At 43.8% G+C, this 16,811-nt stretch overlaps 1 protein-coding gene across 5 annotated transcripts in view; it reads left to right on the forward strand.

Annotated features, from left to right (window-relative positions):
* The window catches only part of LOC148019985 (RING-finger, DEAD-like helicase, PHD and SNF2 domain-containing protein), a 129,885-nt gene that overhangs the window by 22,346 nt on the left and 90,728 nt on the right, over nt 1-16,811 (forward strand). For 3 of the 5 annotated variants that reach the window (XM_087700229.1, XM_087700225.1, XM_087700226.1), the window contains exons 2-4: nt 12,650-12,771; nt 12,973-13,878; nt 14,075-14,320. In XM_087700229.1, the coding sequence (XP_087556355.1) occupies nt 13,004-13,878; nt 14,075-14,320 (1,121 nt within the window). In that variant the 5' untranslated portion in view covers nt 12,650-12,771; nt 12,973-13,003. The remainder of the gene's footprint in view (nt 1-12,649; nt 12,772-12,972; nt 13,879-14,074; nt 14,321-16,811) is intronic. The other 2 variants (XM_087700227.1, XM_087700228.1) reach the window with 2 other exon arrangements.

Genomic DNA, 16,811 nt, shown 5'->3' on the forward strand with positions numbered 1-16,811 from the left:
GACAGTCACGACAGAGGCGACAGTCGGGTGGGCAAGAATAAGGCGGATAGGATTGACGTTAAAAAAAAAAGTCACTGTTGGAACGACCGTTCCAAATAGGGAATGGGGCGAAACGGGCGGGAACGGGCTGGAATGTTCCACTAGTGTTTCTTGGGCTTAGACCTCCCGGAACGCGTTAATCCATTTCTAAGTGCTGGAACATGCGTTCCTTGTCTCTATCCTTCTTGCCACTAGGCAAAGGAACCAAATCCCATAGATGGTTAAGCTATAAGGAGTCCCAACTCCGATTGGATAGCCTTGTCCCATGAGTGATTATCATCTCTGTGCGTAACCTCATCATAAGAGAGAGGCTCACCTTACATTTGTTATCATGATATAATCCATGGAGGGCGTAAAGCGCTCAAGCGGACATCTGGCTCTAGTAGAGCATCTCAAAGTAGACTAATCTTGCACAATAAGTGGGGCCTAGGCCACTGGAGCATCAATTGCTGTAGGTTGTCTAGCTAGTTGTACGGGAGCAGGAGGCTCCTTCTGAAAGATTACCTTGCGTACCTCAACCATCTGCTCAGGCTGCTTATACATCTTTTCTCGTGGAAAACGATATCATGGCTGCGGGTAACCTTGTGAGTCTGTGGATCCCATAGGCGATAGCCCATCTCACATGCATCCCCTTAATCAAGAAAGAAGCATTTCACGGACTTAGGATCTAGCTTATTGTGCTTGTTCTTGGGAACATGGCAAAATGCCTCATAATGAGAGACGTGCAAATGAACATATGATGAAGGTTTTCTAGTCTGGACCTCCCCTGCAACTTGGCAATCAATAGTAGTGCAAGGGGACCGGTTAATCACACTGTAGTAGTAACTGCCTCAGCCCAAAAGTGTTGTGGTAAGCCTGCTTGGCTAAGCATACCGCGAACTCGCTCCTGAATTGTCCTATTTTTGCGTTCGGCAATGCCATTCTGGGGAGGGGTGTAGGGGACGATCAATTGATGCTTAATACCTTGCTCATTGCAAAACTGCTCAAAAGCTTTTGAGACATATTTACTTTCATTATTTGACCTTCGGCATTTCAGCTTATACCCAGACTGGTTTTCAATAAGAGCAAGCCAATGTTGAAAGGTAGATAAGACATCTGATTTTTGCTTAATAGGGAAAGCCCAGACCTTATGTGAGTAATCATCAATGAATGTGACAAAGTGCTTTGCACCATCTAGTGACTGATAGGGTATGGGACTACATATATTCGAATGAACAAGAGCCAAAGGCTCACCTATGCGCTTCATGCCAAACTCTTTATGCATACTGTGTTTGCCTGCCATATAAACAATGAACACAAGACTCAAAACACTTATAGTCTAGGGATGGAAGATATTACAAACAAGTAAGCATTTTCATTTCTTTCAAAGACATGTGCCCAAGGCAAAGATGCCAAAGAGATACATGTGGAACTGTAGCCATAGCCAAAACATGGTCAATTGACCTAGATACAAGCAAAGGATAGAGGGTACTAGACTTAGCACCACGTGCAATAATAAGATTTCCATGGAAAATCTTACAGGAGGAATCATCGAAAGAGACAACATGACCCGTATTATCCAAGGTGCCAACAGAGATAAGGCTCTTCGTGAGAGTTGGTACATGACGTATATCATGAAGAGTGAATATGCTGCCTGAACCAAAACACAGCTGGACATCACCAATACCAACAATCTCCAATGCTAGGTCATTACCTAAATAGACAGATCTAGCCTTAGTGTGATAGGAGTGAAATCACTCTCTATGAGGGGTCACATGAAAGGAAGCCCTTGAATCTCTCAACCAACTATAAGTATATCATGACAAAGCATCAGTGAGTTGTGAAGCATCCAAAGAAGAAGTTGCCAAGATAAGATCATCAGATACATCAGGCTATACCACATTAATTTGTCAACTTGCCTATTTTAGCATACCGGTTTGTCATCTCTTGGTTGTGAGCTCCTGTTAGAGTTTGGCAAAAGACCGAGGAGCTTTGTTAGTTCATTTAGCACTTGTGGGTGTTTGCATTTTCTTTTTGGGTGGTAGGCAGCCCATTTTAGGGCGTTGGCTGCTTGGAGGCCGGCCATATTTAGGGCCAATCGGCCAGTTTTGGCTGGCCGCTAGTAGGTCAGCCAGATTTGGGGGGTGGGGCTATATATAGCAGCCCCCCTAGTCACTCATAGCACTCTTCTTTTGCAGATTTCAGCACTCTATCTCCTATTCATCTTCGACATTTGTGCTGCCATTCATTTCACCATGATTTGGTGTCCTCACTGACGCTCTGGGCTGCATGCAGGGACTAATTAGTCTACATCATCGTATTCAACATTCATTTCAGTCAATGCAGTATTTCTTCCTTCATTTTCTGCTTTCTCACTCACTCACTCACTCTTTTTGTTCATGTTCCTTCTTCCGTTGCACACTCTCACATGGTATTATCGCCTAATTGAGAGCACAGAGGAGAGATTTCTTATAGAGGAGGACACCAACCATCAACCCCCAACCTTCCACCTTGTATTTTGTTGAGGCGACATCTTCTGGGCCAAGGCAACAACATCTATGGTGGTTGGCGACAGTTTTTGTGCAATTGGCACATTCTCTTTTTGTCTTGCGTTGCAGATTGCTTGGTGATTGCAGATTCGGAAGATGTCTTACCAGTTCTCAGGCTTTGATGACTCAGAGGAGGAGCTCCTTTCTCGACACTTCTTTGAGTGGAGATAGGAATATCGAGAGTTTCATGATCGACAACGGGAGGAGTCTCCTTGAACTTGTCCTACTTTTGTCCATGTATCTCAGAGGATTCCATCTATAGTGAAGGCTCCGTCGGAGAAGCCTCCATCGGATGTTTGCATGCCTTCTTTGATTCCCTCTATCAAGGTGCCTATACTTTCTTCTTTACCTAAGGAAGACAAATTGGATGGTTCCAACTATTCACTAGGGTCTTGTAGGTGGACTGTATCCTTGACACCTTCGATCTATGGGAGCTTGTTTCTTCACCCATTGCTCGCCCCGAGGAGGACCTTGATAATGGGGTCTCCATGGACTGTGCAGCCTCATGGGATTGGCTCAACTCTTGAGCCGATCCTTTCTCTTCTTGAGTCTACATGATTCTGTTCTTGTACATGTTCGCAGGTTGAAGACTACGGCTGAAGTGCGGAAGAAGCGTACGTCTTTGTATCAACACAAGACATTTGCCCACAAGATTTCCCTTTAGAAGGAATTGCGGATGCTCAGTCTTGATGATTCTTCTTTCATGAAGGAGCACATCACGAAGATGGAGGATATGAGAGGTGAGCTTGCCTCTCTTGGACAGATGATCTTTTCTGAGGATATGCGATGATTCTCTTGACTCAACTGCCATCTCCCTGGTTTGATGTTTTCTATCCTAGCCTCATTACCTCGAGGACCTGCGAGAAACTCTAATGGGAGGAGCTTTCACTGCTTGTCTTGGAGCATGACAAGTGACTTAGAGAGGTGGGGGCTAGTGGTTCTGGCTCCACCAAGGCTTTTATTGTAGGTACAAGTGGTGGGAAGAAGAAGCAGGAGGAGAAGGCCAAGGACAAGCAAGAAGAAGACAAGAAGGATTCGAAGGAGAAGAAGCCCAAGTGTCCACACTGTGGAAAGGGCACTCATTCCGAGGGCCCCCATTTGAAGCCCAAGGAGAAAGATTCGAACGCGACCCTAGCCACGATAGTCTGTCTTTGTGCATGTATTTGTTGAGGAGGATACAACCCCTGCTTCTACCATTGAGGAGAAGCCTTGGCTTGTGGATAGTGGCGCTTCTTCTCACATGACCTTTAGGAAGGATTGGCTTTAGGACATCCGTTCTAGAGGGGGCACAGTTACCATTGGTGACAACTCTATTGTTCCTATTCAGGGTGTGGGGACGTTACCTCTATTCTTCAACATGTAGTCTTCTTCCACCAGAGTTCTTTATGTACCGGGTTTGGGCTTTAACCTATTGTCTGTCCACGGTCTTACACAGCTAGGTACTTGAATTTTTACCAAGGATGATGTTAGCATGGAGGATGCTTCTACAGGTGTAGCTCTTTGGACAGGTCCACAAGAGGGTGGGCTCTACAAGCTCATAGCCTTAGCCACACGGTCTTTCCACGAGCTTGGGTTGGTTTGGCATGCTCATTATGGGTATCTTGATCTTGATGCGATTCCCAGGGTTCTCGGAAGAAGTTGGTGGAGGGACTTCCCGATTTCCCTCCTCTTCACACTTTATGCCCTAGTTGCTTGAGGGGCAAGCAAGGCAGCCTCACCCACAGGTTGCCTCTAGGAGGGCTTCTTCATCACTGGAAACGACACTTAGGAGGTGGATCAACTCGGGCTATTTTGCAGCAAGAGTTTGACATGACGGATCTTGGGATCCTATATTTCTTTCTTGGATTGGAGATCTATCAGATGGCATAGGGCATTTTTATTTCCCACCACAAGTACATCTCTGAGCTACTTTTAGAGTTTCGTATGGTCGAGCGTCGGCTTATTTCTTGCCCCACAGACCCTGAGTCCAAGCTTGTGGCAGATGGAGTTTCCCTTACAGATGCTATCTGTTATAGGTGTCTTGTTGGCTCCCTTAATTAGCTTATCCACACACAACTAGATATTTCTTTTGTGGTGGCTTCATTGTCTTCTTTCATGACGACTCACTCCTACATAGGATCACTGGAGGGCCCCCTTGCGTGTTCTTCGGTATTTACAGGGGACTCGACGCTATGGGATCATGTATGAAGAGGGGTTCACTTTTTCTAGATGGAGTGACTTGGATTGGACAGGCGATGTGGATTTGAGACGATCCACCATAGGATATGCCTTCTCCCTTGGATCGGGTGCTATCTCTTGGAGCAACAAGAAGCAGCCTATTGTGGCCCTTTCTTTTGCAGAGGTTGAGTATTGGGCCTTGTGTTCAACTGCTATGGAGGCAGTTTGGCTCCGTCGTATGTTGGCAGAGATTGGCTTTCCACAGACGACCTAAGGAGCTATGCGTGGACAACCAGAGTGCCCTAGTTTGACGGTGTTTCATGCTCCATGAAGCACATTGAGGTTCAGTACCACTATGTTCGAGAGCCAATCGTGGCTTCAGAGATGGCGGTGGCCTACTATCCCACGGTGGACAATGCGGCTGATCTCTTCATGAAGCCTTTACCTAAGGCTTCTTTACTTCATCACATGTAGTTGTTGGGTCTTTTGACTCTCCTAGAATCTGAGAGGGGGTGTTAGCCTACCTATTCTAGCATGTTAGTTTGTCATCTCCTAGTTGTGAGCTCCTATCAGAGTCTAGCAGGAGACTGAGGAGCTTTGTTAGTTCATTTAGCATTTGTGCATGTTTGTATTTCCTTTTCGGGTGGCAAGCAGCCCATTTTAGGGCATTTTCTGCAGGTCAGTTAGATTTTAGGGCCAGTTGGCCAGTTTTGACTGGCTGCCAGCAGGTCGGCTAGATTTGGGGGGTGAGGGCTATATATAGCAGCCCCCGGTCACTCATAGCATTCTTCTTTTGCAGATTTCAGTGCTCTATCTCCTGTTCCTCTCCGACATTGGTGCTGCCATTTATTTCAGCCTGATCTGGTGCCCTCACTAATGCTCCAGGCTGCGTGCAGGGACTGATCAGTCCACATCATTGTATTCAACATTCATTTCAGCAGTGCAGTATTTCTTCCTTCATTTTCTGCTCTCTCACTCACTCTGTGTGTGTGTGTGTGTTCCTTCTTCCATTGCTCACTCTCACATAATCTCCTCAATCTTGACACTAGACTTGCTAGGCACAATGTTGCGATCATCATTCTTGTCGTGCACTTTACCTATTCCCTTTTCCTTGCACTTATCTTCGCGCATTTTATGGCATTCTGGCCAAATATGACTTGCTTTCCCACAATAATGACAAGTAAGATCGGACTTATGGCCATGGGACTTAATGTGAGATTGTCCACGTGTCCTAGACTGAGACTTCTTAGAGTCTACCCACTGCCATTTTCATCTTGCTAGCCTCTCACACTCAATGCATGGGACGTGTGGGAAGCATCCAGATTCTTTTTGTTCATATCTTTTGTTAAGAGGGCACTTTCAATATCTTGCAATTTCAGCCCATCCTTAGCACAAAGAGTAGTACAAAAAGTGTCCCACGACTCAGGTAGAGTACCAAGTAGAAATGAAGGATGCAAAGTATCCTTGAACTCATTTTTTTGCGAAGCTAAATAGTTGGTGATGGTGTGAAACTCATTCAAGTGTGTAGACATAGAAGTTTCTTCCTTTATGCGAAGGTCCATCGATTGTTTCAGCCAATATATTTGAGATGTAGGACTTTGCTTGTCATAAACATTCTTAATTTGTGTCCAAAGCTCATATGTAGTCTAACTGTCAATCACAACATTGTAGTGAACTTGCTTAGAGAGTGATAAAATGATTGTGGACTTGCATAGCTCATCCAATTCATCCCAATCCTTGGTTGCAATGTTTTTGGGTTTGGCGCCCCATTTTTGAGTGGTCTAACCTACAATTTCTGCACTAAAACCTGTCATATTTGGGTCTTTCAATAGATGTAGTTGGTCCCATCCAATTTCTCAATATTAAAGATAGCATTGTCGCGAGAACCACAAGCCATAATGAGACCAAGCAAGTATACAAAAGGGCTAGATGGGCTGCTGTAATACCCTACAAATCAGCCCTAAGTCCACCGCTAAATCAAGCAAGAGACAAGAGGTACTGCCAAAGTAATGAGCTTTCCACAAATTGTAAGCAAAATACAGTCAAGTCCAGGTGATTGCTCTCAAATAGAATGCATAGAATTGAAATGAAAGGTGGTTCTAATAAATTGCATCAATACGCCAACCACCTATTGTGAGCAATTAGGAAGGAAGAAGCCAGAAACAACTGGCACTGAAAATTGTCATAACTGCAGTGTGTTAGATACCATACATGCAATAGGCATAGACATCATGCATAGGGTATGTTGAGAAACCCTTTACCCTTCACCCGCAGTTTGCGTTTTTGCGTTTAGGGTTTGCAGCCCCAAAAAGGGGCGCCATCCTAGACTGACTTTGCCTATATTGCTGATTCATTCAGTCCGTCACCTCTTCTCTCCAGCCTCTCCACTACCCTCACACCCCTTCAGCAGGACATTGCGGTTCGTGGTTTATGGCTGTCTTCATAATCTTCCTTGTGCTACGACACCCTTGTTTCCTTATATCACATTCACTCCATGATTCAGAACTTCATCATTCCATTCATCAGAGTTTCTTCTCTTCTCTCTTCTCTTCTCCATGTTTGCTAAGCTCACTCCGTGTTCCTCTTCGTAAATCCTATTGTCTTGCTGGTACGTCATCTTTTGACATGGTATCAGAGCTGGATGTGCTCAAATAGTGGCAAAGATCCTCCACTCCAGTGAAGGCAAAGACCGGTGGCAGGTTCGACATCCACTTCTCTTCTTCAACCACTGCATCAATATCTCGTTTTTGCAGGTTTCAAGTGTTTTCAGCTTGCTGTCCATACCCCTTTTGTGGAGGACATTGTAGTCTCAGCTGTCCCTTGCTGTCATCTATAGTCTGGCGCCTGTTTCTAGCCTTCCACCTGCAGTTTGCAGCTGTTTACAGTGCAGAGCGACTGTTGTTGATCACTCTCCATTCAGAAAACAATCTCGTTTTTGTAGATTTCAGGTGTTTTCAGCTTGTTGCCCATATCCCTTTCACGGAGGACATCGCAGTCTCAGCTGTCCCTTGCTATCATCTATAGCCTGGCGGTTGTTTCCAGCCTTCCATCCGCAGTTTGCAACTGTTTACAATAGAGCGACTGTTGTTGATCACTCTCCATTCAGAAAACAATCTCGTTTTTGTAGATTTCAGGTATTTTAGCTTGCTGCCCACACAGCGGATGTGGAGGACATCGTGGTGCAAGCTGGCCATTGCTGTCTACAACAGTTTGGCGCCTGTTTCCGGCCTATCACACACTGTTCGGAGTTGATTTTAGCATGTTGACTGTTATGGTTGGTTTTTTCGTGCGTTTTTAGTCATTCTCTCTCCTCACCTGCGTTTTTCTACTGGTTGCAACCTCTTATTGCTGGTAGCATCCTTCTCCCACTGGCAGCTCACTTTCAGCCCTTCCACTGCCCTCCTAGCCCTTGAGGTGGACATTGCAGTTCATGGTTCGTGACTGATCTCTTCCTTCTTCAGCAAGGCACACTGGTATCCATGGCTTCTTTACCAATAGATGATCAGACTATTGGGTGCTCCTACTGTGGCATCACGAGACACACCACCGATGATTGCTGACTTCGACCTTTGCTCCCTACCCCCCCCAAGAGTATATGCGTCTTCCACCTGGCACTCCTTGTGCCACCTCTCCTTTTTGGGCCACAGAGATCGTTCTGCATCGGCTATCAGAGTACAATGCTCAAGGCAATAAGACGCATGTGATGCGCATTAAGTCCTTTTGAGCACATGGAGGATCGATTGGTGCTACGACCTCCTGGAGATTATCGCAATGCCAACGACAATCTTCTCCTACCTATTTTCGGGTACAATGGCTACCACGGCCCGCTGTTCTGCAATTCGCTCCATTGAGAGACAGTGATTATTTAATACTGTCTCCTCATCATTTCGCTCCTTTGAGAGACAGTGGCTGCTCAACTCCTTCCTTTCTTTGGCTTTCCAGTCCGCTCCATTGAGAAGTAGCGACTGTTGCCCACTCATTGCTCAGTTTTGAGCCCCACCCTTCACCCTTGCCTACTCAGGTTCGAGAGGCCACCTCTGGGAGTTCTTCACCACCCCAAATACCTTCTTCAGCACGACCGGTGGCACTTCCTTCATTCTCAAACATTTTAGAGTTTGTGATCCATGAGTTTTTTGGATTCCCTATCTACCTCACAAGGGGATTCAGAGGGGGCTAATCTTTCTTTGCCCTCCAAGGGGGCATCTATATCTACTGCGACTTCAGAGGGGGCTTCTATTTCTCCAGTTTCAAAGGGGATCCCCACCCACCACTCAATCCTTCGCACACCTTGGCGGAGGCCTTTACCTTCTTCTTCTACCCTTGGATGGGGTGGCTTCCTTCGAGCAGTCATCTCACCTATTGATACCCAGGATCTCGAGGATCTACCTAGATTGGGGCCTTGGAGGTTCAATCGCGACTTGGGGACGAGGCCTTTGTATTCCTTCTTGCATGGATGCATGGAGCTAGTGGCTTTTCTCGTGAGGTTGAGTTTTGGGTTCTCTAGTTTACTTTGTCTACTGTTCTTTACTGCAAGTTACCTTTCCGGTGGAAATCTTGGATCTTAGGGATCCTCTACATCTTCTTCCTCCTCTTCTTCTTGCCTTGGTCACTTGGTCAGCATGGAGTCAACTCCCGAGATCGAGTACGAGCATATCCTTATGGTTCTCGGCACCACACAAAGTCTGACATTCCTCTTATGCATTGCATGATTTCATTATCTTTGTACTAAGGTGCTTGGGCAAGTGAACAATTTCCCCACGAGGGACACTGTCCAAGTGGCACCTGCTGCATGAGCATTCTTCAGCATGTAGCATTCCATCTCCACCTCTCTCCTCCTTTTCCTTTTTGGGCTTGAGAGGGGGTGTTGAGAAACCCTTTACCCTTCACCCGCAGTTTGCGTTTTTGCGTTTTGCATTTAGGGTTTGCAGCCCCAAAAAGGGCCACTATTCTAGACTGACTCTGCCTATTTATAGGTCTCTCTCTTACTCATTCTTCACAGCTGATTCATTCAGTCCGTCACCTCTTCTCTCTAGCCTCTCCACTACTCTCACACCCCTTCAGGAGGACATTGCGGTTTGTGGTTCGTGGTTGTCTTCATCATCTTCCTTGTGCTATGGTACCCTTGTTCCCTTGTATCACATTCACTCCATGATTTAGAACTTCGTCATTCCATTCATCAGAGTTTCTTCTCTCCTCTCTTCTCTTCTCCATGTTTTCCCGAGTTCACTCCGTGTTCCTCCCCGCAAACCCTACTGTCTTGCTGGTACGTCATCTTTTGACATGGTAGGTCTCAAAGGTAAATGAAGAGAATTGCCAGATGTATAATCCATTGAGCAAAGCTCAATACATAACCCAGAAGCACATAAATACCATTGACAACACCTTGATAGACATAAGTGCTTGGTCCAAGCCAAGAGCTCAAATCAGCCCATAATAGGGTAACTGGATCCAATAAATATCAAGAGAGCATGTACATGTCACAATGAGTCCCAGTATCTCATTGTAATAAGTTGAAGCTCAATTGCACAAACCAAATGCTTTGTAGTACATCTAAGTGTCAATGTGGCTCAGTACATAAAGTCAAGTAGCTCCCATTGAAGCAAAATTCGAATGCCGAATGAGCAAGCAAAGCTCAAAACACCTTATGAATGACATCTGAGTATCCAAGATCTATAGAGCATACATCCGGAAGCATTGAACCCAAGTAGTTTGCAAGACTCTTATTGTAGGGTCCAAGTAGTATCCAATGACAAAAATGACAGCCAATGTCAAAGCATCCAAGCTCCAATATCAGCTTAGGAGCATGTCATAAACATATCCATAGGCATACATGACAACCAAAGTGTCGGTACATCCAATATGTGGTACCCGAGTAGCTTCAAAGCATAATGAGTATAATCTTTATCAGACAACTGCTTGCTGTCCACTATGAACACCAGGGATATGACAGTCAAAATTGAGTGAATGCAAGCTTAATCGAAGCCCAAAAGCATTCTAAGACATGTGCCAAGTATCCATAAGTGTCAAGCGAACATTCAGGCATCAATAGCAAGCCCCGGAAGCATCAAGTGACAAGAGGCATATGCTTTTTTCAAGTAAATGACATTCAATCTTGTTATTACAGCAATGAAATCTTTGAGAAAACAGAGCTAAATGTGTGCTCAAATCAGCCCAAAAGCATGACCGTATTATTTGGGCACTAAAATAGCATCCCTGAAGCATCAAATATGCATTATGAAATTTATTGTTTGCTGTCCAAACCAGAACAGTTTTGTTCTATGTGAAATAGAGAATAGAAAACTGCACAGAATCAACTCTGTGAGTGCCCAAATTTGTAGATCTCGTCGCACTCTTCGTTTCTAGCTGTAGAACGCCTAAATCTGATACCGTACGCAAAAGTTATGGCCAAAATACGATAGTGCTATCAAGCTGCCATAGCTGTCCATGACTTCTACAGCATGCTTTGTATCTACTAAAAAATGGATAAAATGGCTGCTCCTCAGCTCAATAAGCACTCAACAAGGCTTACCTAAGCCTTGGGAAGCTTCTCAGCAAGCGCGGAGCAAGCTGAAACAAGCCGGAAGAAGGAAAAACTCAGTGCATACCTCGAGAGAAAGAAATAATGGTTGCCGTGAAACTTTGAGTTGAAGCTTTAAATCTGGGCTGAAGCAAAGGATGAAGAAGCTCCTTGAATGGTTGGCTCTGATACTAGTTGAAGGGAGTGAGCCCGGAGTGGAAGCACGGGAGTAAAAGCAAGAGCTATGGTGGAAGGAGCAAGAGCAAGAGCAAGAGAGAGAGACACACAAGATGTGGGAACTCCAACAATCAAAATGTGTAATTGGCCTTCCCTTTATTCAAATATCATTGAAAGAATAAAGAATGAAGTGACAATAATGGGTGCCTGTCACCTGTAGTGTACAGGTGTGCAAGTATTGTCAGTGTAGTAATACACGGGCGGCTAGGCACAAGCACCTTGACCCCCAACACTATGATCTCTTAGAAAATTGTGATAAGGTCTATACTAACAAGATGTAAAAAAAGAAAGTCCAGTGCAATCCATCATCCCTTTGGCACTTGCTTAAGACAAGGCCTTTCCAAGCTCCTTTGTTGTGAAAAGGGCCATCAATTGTGTGCTTAAGCTGAGTGTGAGAGACCCTTTTTAGGAGGAGCCTTGTGGCATTTCCTTTTTGGTCACATGACCATATTGGAGAGGAGGATTTAGATGAGCAAGATTAGGGCCCCTACGATGATAGCTTCCAACCTCAAAGATATTAGAATTTTTGTGGTTGTTGGATCATAGAAGCCTAGTGGTTGGCTTGGTTTCGATAGGATAGCTATGTTGTATTCATGATGTGGGCAGCAAAGGAGACTCAAAAGACATTGCTTATGTTGCCTTCCAGCCTAAGAGGTATGTGGGGGGACCCTCCTCAAGGGTATCAACAGATACATGATAGCAACTCAAGGAACAATAGCTTGGTTCTTAGAGAGGGGACTAGCATACATTATGAGGATACTCAAAGGAGCATATCTTATGTTGTCCTAAGAACTCAATGGTTATACCCTCAGAGGCAGGTTGAATAGACTCTGAGGTGATTTAGAGAACATGCAGAAGATATGAGAGGCATTCCTTGCCACTTGGGACTTGAGCATCAATTTTCATTCATTTCCCCATATAGATTGCATTATATTCCTGATTGAATTTTCATTGAGCCCATTATACATGACTTTCTCCTTTGAGAGTGGCCAGAGGAATCCAGCTATTTCTTACTGTATATTTTGTTAATGTCATGTTTTCATTTTACCTTTGTTTTTCAGCAAGGGTGAGCTTTTAATAGAGTTTTCTTTTCATTAAAAAAAAGAAAAGTTAGTGTTTAGTTTGGATTCTGGAACGATAGTCAACCTTTCCTTTATTTGCAATATCACAGCCCTGAATCTTGAGAGGAGATGACAGATTTGGAAGGAGAACAGCATGTTAGGAGGACGCTCTAGGCTGATACCCCAAATAGGCATACAAGATGCAGGGTGTGAAGTTTTGATCATAAGAGAGGTAAACAACTGTAACTTGAATACAGGTCTGTACTTTGAAATGTGGGTTTGCCAAGGACAATTAAGTTGCTACTTTTGCCTTCAAACAAAGCAATCTTTCAACGAATGTAGCTGTGGCATTTGCAAGATGTTTTCTCTCCTGCTTTAGTTGACTCTGGTTTCTGACATGAAGTTCTGACCTTTTATATTTTTTGCTTTGAAGGGGCTCTATTACTACTGCTGTCTTGTTCAAAATGGCACGAAGAAAGCAGCGGCTGCCAGCAAGAACAAATGGTAGCATTGGACGCAGTGCTAACTCCCTTGAGTTGTCAACAGGTGTATCCAAGAATGACAGAGCTGTTTGCATAGATGTTAGAGCAACTACATTGCGTGAAGTATATGAGGAGGGTTTTACCCATAATACTTGCCTAGAAGTTTATTCACCGTCCTCTTATTCAGATTATGACATCAATGTAGCAGAAATAAGCTTAGAAAAAGCGGCTTGGGAAACTTCCTTGCAGCCTGTTGAATCAAACCCTGAAAAACAGGATAATCACTTGACAGTCAGACTGCATCTACTGAAGCCAGTAAGGGATTATGGTATTGGCCAACTTTCCCTTTCTGCTGAGGATGTCAAAGTGGAGGTACTTAAACAGTCTGAGAATTTAGCTGATAAAGAAAGTTACGTGAAAGCAAACATCACCAGTATTATCGTTTCTGGCTACTTGAACGGACCAGATGAGTTTATTTCAGGGTTTGTGTATCTGTTGAAAGCAGGGTATTTGACTGTGAAGCCATATTTGCAGACACATGATCCTCAAGCGACTAAGGGTCCAATTCCTGTTTGTAGATTACAAATCGGTGTTACTCAGAAGTCTTTTGATGGTTGTAAGGGTTTGCTGGACAATGTGAAGTATATGTGGAGTAGAAACATGTTAAAGGTGATGAAGTGGCTACGACCCGATCTGCACACATCTGAGTTGATATATGGCATTTCAGAACATCAGATGTCCATGTGCGGTATTCAAGAAAGGATTCAAGAAGGGGTAGAAAGTGAAAGTCAAACCATCCCCAAGGGTGGAAAATGTTTTGATCCTTCAAATCTGTATGAAGCGATAAAACCAAATCAGTAAGTTCTGATTCCAGTTTCTAATTTCACAACTGCAATCCAGTGTTTAAAAACCTGGTACAGACGATTGATGCATGTCTTAAATACTCTTTCATGGTCGATGGCAACTGTTCACATATGTTTTCTAGGTAAGACTCTTAATTTCTCTGACCTTAAGAGATGCTTTAGGTGATCTCTTTGCTTGGCATTATTGCAGAAGTGAAGCATTACTGGATTGTGATCATCCTCAGTTGCTTGCAACGCTTCGTCCTTACCAAAGCCGGGCTGCGCACTGGATGGTTTTACGTGAAACAGAACCACGTCCTTTTCAAGGCTCTAGCTCGAAAATGGATGGTACCAACTATCCAAACATGGAACTCACATTCCCGCGTATAAAATGGCCATTTTGCACCGAAGTTGTGTCTTTAGATCAAAAATCAACTTTCTACTATAATGCTTTCAGGTGCGTTTTGGGTTGACCTGCTACTTTTTTGAGTTATGCAATTTTTGTGCTTTTTGAAGTTAGTTGGTGGATTAAACTCCAGAGTGTGTAAATGGCTGATTTAAATTTACTTAAATGCCTTCTGCATTTTGGGTTTTTAGGAAATGTTCCTTGCATAGGTCATAAAAGAATTATGAATATCATGGAATGACAATCTACAGCACAGGATGCACAAGCCAAACACCCCTTGCTGACCACCCTGCATTGTAGTGGTAGCACAGATTGTCTGATGTCAATTGACAAAACCATGCTAGCAGATCCTAGAATTAACTGCGATGGCAGCAAACCACCCTGGATCACATTGTCCTATGAGCATAACTCTGAAAGCAGAAAAGAAAGCCATAGGGACGATGCCTTGTAAACACAAAAGGTTGCAGGCCCTTCAGAAGACTGTCTTGGTCCTGCCTTTGTGTGTTTCTCTGCTTGTAGTTTTGAGTTACTTTTTTGGTTTGCTGGCCATAGGTATGTTCTCTCTGGTGATTAAAAAAGCACAAATGAAAAATTCTCTCTTTTCATCCCTTGCCCAGCTGTTTGAGGCCATAACCAGTAACTCGAGCTTATAATGCCGAATGAAGTGAGGCCTACATGGGAAGAATGTGCAGGTATCCTAGATAGCTTTTTCCTTGTTTGTGTGTGATCTGGGTTTTCATGTAACCTCTTCCATTTATCTCTAGCGTATGGATAGTCTTTGTCCACATAAAAGAGAGTCTTCGATTCTGGGGTGGTCTGCTGGTATCTAGTTGTCCCAATGAAACGAGCAGTAATTCTGGTGCTGCTATCATCTCCCTCTGTAGTAGTGTTGTCCTGTCCAGTATGACTTTGAAATATCAGTGTCTTGATCGCCCACATATTTTTGCCTTTAAGGTAGAAGGATGAACTCCCCTCCATATCAACGTAGTCACAAGGAGGACCTTTGTCTATGAGCTAGGTGCTATTGAAAATCAATCTCTGGCCATTCTCTAGACTTCCGTTCATAGAGCAGTCTCGTAAACCAATGTCTCTGCTGTAGCTTTGCATAAAAACCAAGGCACAAGGATCTTCCCAAAGCCCAACCATGTGCCCATCATCAGGTTTCTGTAGGTGAGAAGCTAGAAGAATAATACAAAGCTAGAAAAGTGGGGAGTGGTTTTTGGAGTGGCTTGAATTTGTATCTTGCTCTCTAGTTTGGGGGTATAACCAAAAGAGGAGATGTTTCCAGATAAACATAGAAATGGATCTCACTAGATTGATGCTCCTAGATTCAAGTTCAGTCTCTACACACACACACACACACACACTCAAAATCTCCAGCCATCCTCCATGCAAGAGCAGGAATAGGAATCTATGTGCCACATCGTGTGACTAGCTCGATTGCATGCTGAGAGCAACCTGAGTGCTTACTACTACCAGAGGCCAATTTAATATTTGATCATTTGCTATCACATTGTATTGTGAAAGTAAAGCATTTTTCGTCTATGATACACGGTAGCCAAAATCTCTCTCTCCCCCCCCCCCCCCCCCCCTTCCCTTTTTTTCCCCTCTCCCCGCTCTTTGGGTCACCCTCATATATTGATTGGGTCATGTTGTGATGACCATTGAAGCCTGCAATTTTTGTCTCTAAACTTTTGTTGTTGGAAGGCTTGTGAAAGCCAACCACTCTCCTATGTACCTGCATTCTCTAATGAAAATCTGCCCTAAGACATGCAGTCTCTATCTCAGGGTGTTTTGGACTCTTATGTGGTGTAAAGAATGCTACAACCAACAAAGACGACCCAAAGTGTACAATGCAAAATAACACAATTTGATGAAGGCTCAATGAAGGAAAGAGTGCCACACATTCAGATGAATATTCAATGGAGAAAAGAGATTTTAGAAGAATAAAGAATTATGCAAAATAACACAATTTGATGAAGGCTCAATGAAGGAAAGAGTGCAACACATTCAGATGAATATTCAATGGAGAAAAGAGATTTTAGAAGAATAAAGAATTATACAAAGGGGCTTCAAGCCTCCATGTTGTGAGGACTAGGGGTGAAATTAGCTGATGTAGGAGTTAAAAGCCATATTTTTGGAAACAGCTGTGAGATTGTGTTGTAACCTAGATGGATCCCAAATGTACCAATGGTTGGCCTATTTGATGCTTTATGAGTGTCACTATCAATGGGACGTGTTTTTAATGCTAAGCTTTAGGATTGTTTTGGGATTTTTACATTGTGTACATACGAGGTGCACATGGGAATTGCTAAGTTATTTTTTTGGGGCATGGTGACAATCCAAATCCTAAGAAATGCATTGGGGAACATTCACAAAAGTTATGTTGGACAAGTACTTGTGGGTGTTTGGTGTTAGTTTTGCCCTAGAGCATCAAATGGGCCTTTGAAATGACCCGTGGTATCATGTGGCCCAAGCAAGAGTTAAACATTTGATGTTAGACTAAGGTCAAATGAAAGTTTAAACAACTTTCAAGTTTAAA

This window comes from Lygodium microphyllum, chromosome 19, assembly GCF_053477565.2.
Source record: "Lygodium microphyllum isolate KBCC chromosome 19, Lygodium_microphyllum_v1.1.10, whole genome shotgun sequence".
In the NCBI taxonomy this organism is placed as follows: Eukaryota; Viridiplantae; Streptophyta; class Polypodiopsida; order Schizaeales; family Lygodiaceae; genus Lygodium; species Lygodium microphyllum.